Consider the following 7,520-nt stretch of genomic DNA (forward strand, 5'->3'; position numbering starts at 1 on the left):
TATCATATAGTGTAGAAAAGTGATTTAGCATTGTTGTTGTAAGTCCATTATATCCCAAGTTCCCAACCACAAACTCTCCTTAATGGCTTAATCAAACTATCAAAGTACAATCTCATACAGTTCGTCACAATCGCTTGGATGATTGCAATGTGTATTTGAAAGTGAGTTCAAAAAGTTCATACAAAAGGATAAGGCCTTATTTCATTTTTTTTTTAATCAAATAGTGTCGTATTTGTTGATAATCTTAAATACGTAAAACTAGGGGTGTGTTTCGGTAGAATGGGATAGGAATATGGGTTTTTGGTTTCGGATTTTTCGGAATCTTAATATATTGTGCCAAACCGATCCGGATCGATTTTTTAGAATTTTTGAAAATCGGATAAAATCGAATTTGAAAAAAAATTGAAAAATTCGAAATTAGATAATTTAGATAAAAAAATTATTAAAAATTCAAATATTTTAATCCGCCGTTATATGAACTCTACTTATACTAACTCTAAAAAACTCCACTATGAAAAACAATAAATTAGAAGCTGATTTTTTGTAGAGATATTCTCTCCACAATATAGATCATCCTTAGAAAAAATCAAAGACGCTTTGAAGATGTCTAGACATATCAAAATTCTTATAATGTTATAAAATTATCCAACGGTTTTAGATTTTTCAAATTTCAAAACAACTTTTGATAATGTTAAACATTTTTGTTTGGGAAGTGATTTTTTGTAAGAAGATTCTCCATCATGAGAAAATTATCTTCACAAAAAAATCAGCCCTCAATTCATATTATAAATCTATTTTGGTGGCGAATTCATTTACGGTGGAGTTCATATAACGAGCTAAGATTTTAATATTAAATTTATTTTATAACTTGTACAATAAATACTAATTCTAGTGTTTGTTTATACTATATATTGATTAATGCAAGTTAGTCCACTGTAAATGAGCAAAAAAAGTTAGATTATATTAAAAACAATTCTAATTACATTAGAATTCTAGATGTATTATATGTAATTCTAAATAATAATTCGGCAAAAATTGGATTATATATGTATTGGCGGATTTAGATAGGAAAAATTGAAAATCAAAATTTCATTAATCATTGAAGCCCGATCTGAATTTAAATCGATTTTTGATAACAAGAAATTGGTCCCAAGGCCCAATTTTGGGGAAAATGAAGTTCAGAGGACACGGTTTTTGTGAAGTAACTCACAAAGATAAATTTTGGGGAAAAGTAACTCAATTTAACCTACTTCTTATTTCAAAATTAGAAACCCTCAAGGACAAAATAAATTGGCCCTACCTTTTTATATTTTTTTAAATGCCAGTTATACCCTTTCGTGAAAATAACCCTCAAGGACAAATTGCTCAGATTTAAAATAAATATTTTCCGATTTTACCCTTTACGTCATTTTCTTATGAACAATGAGTGTTCATACCTTTCAGTGTATTAACAATGATTGTTTATATCCAAATAGTAGTGAATGTACCTTTATCTGATATATTGATGTATGAACATTGAATGTGTTCATACCCAAAGGACTATGAACATTTAATGTTCACACCCAATCAATGTTCATACCCAAAGACTATGAACATTGAATGTTCATACCCAAAGGACGAAGGATTTATGAATATCGAATGTTCATACCCAGGGTATGAACATGAATGTTCATACCCAATCAATGTTCATACCCAAGGACTATGAACATGAATGTTCATATCCAGGGACCATGAACATTGAATGTTAATATTCATACCCAAGGGACTATGAACATTAATATTAAACCAGCCGACTATGAACATTGAATGTTCATACCCAATCAACGTTCATACCCAATGACTATGAACATTGAATGTTCATACCTAAAGCCTGAACAATCAATGTTCAACCTACCAATTTTTAAAAGTAGTCATGAACAATGATTGTTCGTGTTTGATGTATGAACACTTTTGATGTATGAACAGTGATTTTTCATATTCCCAAATAGGTATGAACAATCCATGTTCATAACTAGATCAATGTTCATACCTATTGGATCATTGTTCATAACTCCAATAGGTATGAACACTCATTGTTCATAGTTAATGTTTGACGGGTATAAACAATGAGTGTTCACACCTGCTTAAAGGTATGAATAATGATTGTTTATACTAAATACACCAGGTCGTTTCATCTGGGCCGACTCGTTAATTATTTTGCGTCAGGGGTATACTTTATATTTTATCTACCCGATCCGTTTTTTATTTCGCGTCAAAGGTATACTTGACCTTTCATCTATCCGGTCCTTGTGAGTTACAAAAAAAAAAAGGTGTTATTGAGAGTTACGTTTTCGGCAGTTTTGTCTTTGAGAGTCACTCCCTGTTTTCAGAAAGGATGAGTAATATTGATGCCAAATCCGAATTTTTTTGGAAAAAATAGAATTTGAAAAAAAAAGCGACACCCCTGCGTAAAACAAGTTAGAATTAACATATACCAGTTAAAATTGCCTAAAAAGTGGAGTGACAAGTGCAAATAATAATTCAGTTAATCATAATTAAAATTTTATACTCAATTGTAATTGTAATGAAGTTGGTGCATAAAATGGTTTATGCAGGATTGCGCATATGCATACGTATGCAAATGTACCGTACATTTGCCAACATGTCAAGACTCAAGAGTGGTGATAAAAATCTGAACTTGGGACATATTCACAGAATCACAGGTGCAAATTATGACCACAAGTTAGTCCAGAAGCCAGTAACTACATTTGCATTTCACTCCAAACTTTTATATAAAACCTGGACGACATTTTCATTCTTGTTCCCTTCAATTTTTATCAAAACACAACAAAATAACTACTGCTCGCTTCCCTTCCAAATATGGAGCAAAAACCCATTCCGCACGTACTCATTTTCCCTTTACCAGCACAAGGTCATGTGAACTCCATGCTAAAATTAGCTGAACTCTTATGCTTATCTGAGAATCTTCATGTCACCTATCTCAACACTCAACACTACCACCACCGTCTGCTCCGCTACACCGATGCACAAACCCGTTTCGCTTGCTTTCCTAACTTCAAATTCGAAACTATATCTGATGGCTTACCTGATGAACACTCTCGAACCATTGAAAACCTCAAGGACATGTTTGACAATCTTGAGACAGTTGTGAAGCCATCTTTTCGAGAATTATTGAACCGCAAATCGGATACTAGGCCACCAGTAACTTGCGTTATTGGCGACGGATTATTCACTTTCGTTGTTGATGTTGCGAAAGAGTTTCAGATTCCTACCGTCTCATTTCGTACCGCTAGTGCATGTTACTTGTGGTCTCTTTTCTGTTATCAAAATCTCGTAGAAGCCGGCGAGCTTCCATTTCAAGGTAAAAATCTTGTTCAATTTTCAAGATTTATATTTAAGAACTAATTACGTACTTAGTGATCCAACTTGTCGAATTTTTGGGATTTGTTATGTGAATTTGTTTTTTTCATTTAATTTGACAAACGTCAAAGTTCAATCTTATGTGGCATTAATGTTTGTTGTTTTATTCATTTATATTTATATGAGTTGGAAATAGGATAACATTTCTAAAATCCAGATAAGACTAAATAATGTCTAAATGGGTGAAAACAAAACCCAAACCAAGTGGGTCAGACCCAATCCATAACAAATTCTGGACTTGGCCCAATTATTTGTAGATCTAATATTTATGGGTTTCATTAAATTGACAAATCTAATAGTGAGCTTATTTCGCTCATTCTTCTACTGAGTTAGCCGAGTTAACTCGTTCTTTTCTTCAAAGAATCTATTAAAAAATCCCATATATAATATATATTAGTAAAAGTGCTTCAACACCTCCACCAGAGAGGGATGACAACGACACGCTATTTATTGGGAATTGCCAAGACCTAGGGGTGTGCATATATACCCAATTATCCGAAACCGAACTGGAACTATTTATAGGGTTCTTGGGTCCTAAAATGTTAGACCTTTTTAAAAGTGGGTCTTCAAGAACAGAACCAATAAGGAAACGGAACTGTTAAAATTGAATAGTAAAAACCGATGGGTATCCGAATTGAAACCGAAACCGATTATTATAATTTTGATATATAAAATTTAGTATTATATTACACTAAATAAAGACAAATCAAAACATTATAATATATAGTTTTTGTTTGTTAGGTGTAAAAATTTACTAAATATATATAGCATAATAGTTAATGTGTATTATTAAGTGCATCTAACAATATAATTGTGATATATGTATTTATTCTATATATGACTGCATGTATGTATAGTAGTACACTATAATGTACACATATTCATAAAATACACATGTACGTATAATTTATTAGATATATTTAAAGTTTTTAGAAAACTTTGAAAAACTATTAAATTTAGAACTATTACTTTTTTTGAGAGGACAAAAATATCGGTGGTAAATATTATTACTACACTAAAAACCAATTTTAATATCGATTACATAAGTAAAAAAAATCATTTTAGAAATAATAATGTATAACCCAAGAAAGAACCAAAACCCAAATCGGAACCGACTTAATTAATGGGTATGGATTTGGGTTTTCTACATATAAAGAAAAAACCGAAAGACCCAAACCCGATAGAAATTGTTAAAAATACCGATAAGAACCGACCCATGAACACTCCTACTAAGACCTAGAAATTGGGCTCTATACACTTTCTTTAGTGTGCTTTTTGTCTAGAGAAATACCAATATTATCTTTTGATTCTACTCCAATTTTAGCAACACGTCACTTTTTGGGTGTATTAACTGTTTTTAAAACTTCTTATTTCTCCTTTTTACTCTTTTATTTGTAACTGCCAATTTCTTCCACAAATAAATAATACAAAAATCTAATACGCATGCTGTAGGTGTGTGTGTCAATCGAGGCCACTCATCAAGCAAGGGTGCGTGTGTATTGCTCCAAGATGTACTGCAATCAAATAATACAATTGTCTTATAAAAAAAAACCATTTGTCTTTTCACAATTTCACAATTTGAATTACATCAAACTTAAACATGTTATTCAAAATTATCAGAGATGCATTTTAAATTGTTAAAGCTGTATTTAAATTAGTTGTAATCAACATACATTTTTTCCATTTTTGAAGTTGATGTTTTCCACATTGTTTTGGTCTCTCTATAAATTCATCTCACTTTTAATCGAATTTTGTAGATTTGAGGATGAATTTTAGTTATTTTGATTAACTCACTACTCCCACTACTATTTTGGTAACTAATTTAGTTCGTAGCTTTTTTTTATTGGTAGTTGGCTTCTTTAGTTGGGACTAATAAAATAGGTCAAAATTGTAAAAGTCAATCTGAAATTTGAGACAGATGTCAAATTTCAGTTTTTATGGAGGAAAAACAAAAAAAAAGTTTGTTATTTCCTCTAAACTTAAGAAATTTGAGTTTGTGTACCTATACCTAATTTACTGCTACTAAGACCTGATGATGAAAATATTTGTGAATCTAGATTTGTTTAAAAGAAATTTACCTTTACACATGTATTAAAAAAGATCTAAAAAATTAAAACTAAAATAACTATAAATTTATTTTATAGCAAAACATTGATAGTAATGGGTTTAATTCCTTTCCTTAGTAGTTTTTGGGTTCAAATATAAAACGTTGAAGAAGAAGAGCCTTTTGATTTTGATCTGTTAAGGGAACTTATTCAATACTCCACTCTCTATAGATAACTTTTTTCCAGTGTTTACTTAAACTTTTTAATTTTATAATTAATATTAAGTTCAATCTTAGTTGGGTTTACACATCATTATCTACATCACTTTTAAAAAAAAAGAATATCAATGCCACATTGACAAGCCTGTTAAAAGGTTTATCGAAAAAAAAAAAGACAAGCTTGTTAAAATAAAATCGACATAATCACCAAATCGAAACAAATTGAAAGTAGATGTCAAAATAAATGAAAAAAAAAGGTACCAAATCGAAAAAAACTCAAGTTGGATCACTAAGTTCAAAGTTAGCTCTATATTTAACTCCTTCATTTGTTTTTTTCTTTCAATTAGCTGTACGTCCATTTTCAGTCTAGTAGCAGTTGCCAATTTTGACTTGTTTCGACTCTTGACTTAATTTAGATGAGGACATGGACAAAATGGTGGCATGTGTGCCTGGTATGGAAGCATTTCTAAGGCGAAAAGATTTACCGAGTTTTTTCCGTGCCAAAGAACTTGACGATCCAGTTTTGCAGGTCGCTGTGACTGCAACTATGAATTCGACTCGTGCATCTGCTTCTATTCTCAACACATTTGAAGAACTCGAAGGCCCAATTCTTTCGATAATGAAGGATCATTTCCCGAAAATATATGCCATTGGCCCCCTTCATGCACTATTGAAATCCAAACGAAAAAATGCCGTATCGACTACCTCATCAAATAGTCTATGGGAGGTAGACCGAAGTTGCTTAGAGTGGCTCGATTCTCAGCCGGTGAAATCTGTCGTTTACGTCAGCTTTGGTAGTATTGTTTCGATGAAAATAGACGAAATGTTTGAATTTTGGCACGGATTGGTGGACAGTGGAAAAAGGTTTTTGTGGGTCCACCGGCCGAATTCTGTCCTCCACAGAGACGAAAAAAATCCAATTCCGGCCAAACTACTGGAGGGAACTAAGGAGAGAGGGTACATTGTTGGATGGTCACCACAGGAAGAAGTTTTGGTACATCCAGCCGTTGGTGGATTTGTGACACACAGTGGCTGGAATTCTACATTGGAAACCATGATTGCTGGAGTGCCAATGGTATGTTGGCCCCAGTTGGGGGATCAGCAAATCAATAGCAGGTTTGTTAGTGAGGTGTGGAATGTCGGTCTTGACATGAAAGATACTTGTGAAAGGTCAATGATTGAAAAGTTGGTCATTGATCTAATGGATAGGAAAAAAGATGAGCTATCGAAATCAATGGACAAGATTTCACAGTTGGCAAGGAAGAGTATTAGTGAAGGTGGGTCGTCATATAGAAACTTGGATGCACTGATTGAGGTCATAAAATCAATGAGTTTAGAAGTTTAATTCGAAATCTAATGTTTTTCATAGCAGTTAGCACTCGAGGTTCAACACCCACCCCCTCCTCCACGCACACAAAGGTTTTCAATATACCCTCTCTGGAAAATCTTCTCTGATCATATCACCATTCACCATGCAGATATTCAATCTCTCTCTCTCTCTCTTAATTAACTTAAGCTAATGTAAAAGCAACTAAAGCAAAATGTTAGATGATAAAGAGGACAACCTATCAAAAATTTGTAGTACTAGGCATGGACCAAAATATCGCCTATATAAATATATTGCCGATATATATATCGGTATTTTGGTACACCGATATCGATATTTTGATATATATCCACCAACCCTTTTTATCGATATATATCGGAATTTCGATATACTGAAACTTTATAACGATATAATCGATATATATCGGTTGACTTTTTGACCATTTTAAAATATAAATCCGATATTTCCAATATATTTTTTCGATATATATCCGATATTTCCGATATTATA

General features: G+C 32.3%; 1 protein-coding gene across 1 annotated transcript; it reads left to right on the forward strand.

The window, feature by feature from the left end:
* Positions 1-2,529: 2,529 nt before the first annotated feature.
* On the forward strand, positions 2,530-7,035 carry LOC147510998 (7-deoxyloganetic acid glucosyltransferase-like). The gene is made up of 2 exons (XM_086602855.1): positions 2,530-3,361; positions 6,100-7,035. Exons 1-2 carry the CDS (start codon positions 2,860-2,862, stop codon positions 7,026-7,028), a joined length of 1,431 nt encoding a protein of 476 aa, XP_086458981.1. The 5' UTR covers positions 2,530-2,859; the 3' UTR covers positions 7,029-7,035.
* Positions 7,036-7,520: the final 485 nt, after the last annotated feature.

The sequence above is a fragment of the Coptis chinensis genome, chromosome 3 (genome assembly GCF_015680905.1).
Source record: "Coptis chinensis isolate HL-2020 chromosome 3, ASM1568090v1, whole genome shotgun sequence".
NCBI lineage: Eukaryota > Viridiplantae > Streptophyta > Magnoliopsida > Ranunculales > Ranunculaceae > Coptis > Coptis chinensis.

Bases quoted from the DNA above. Each gene is read 5' to 3' on its own strand.
- LOC147510998 (XM_086602855.1), top strand. From the start codon at position 2,860: ATGGAGCAAAAACCCATTCCGCACGTACTCATTTTCCCTTTACCAGCA. The intron at 3,362-6,099 runs GTAAAAATCTTG...GACTTAATTTAG, and splicing joins CGGCGAGCTTCCATTTCAAG to ATGAGGACATGGACAAAATG.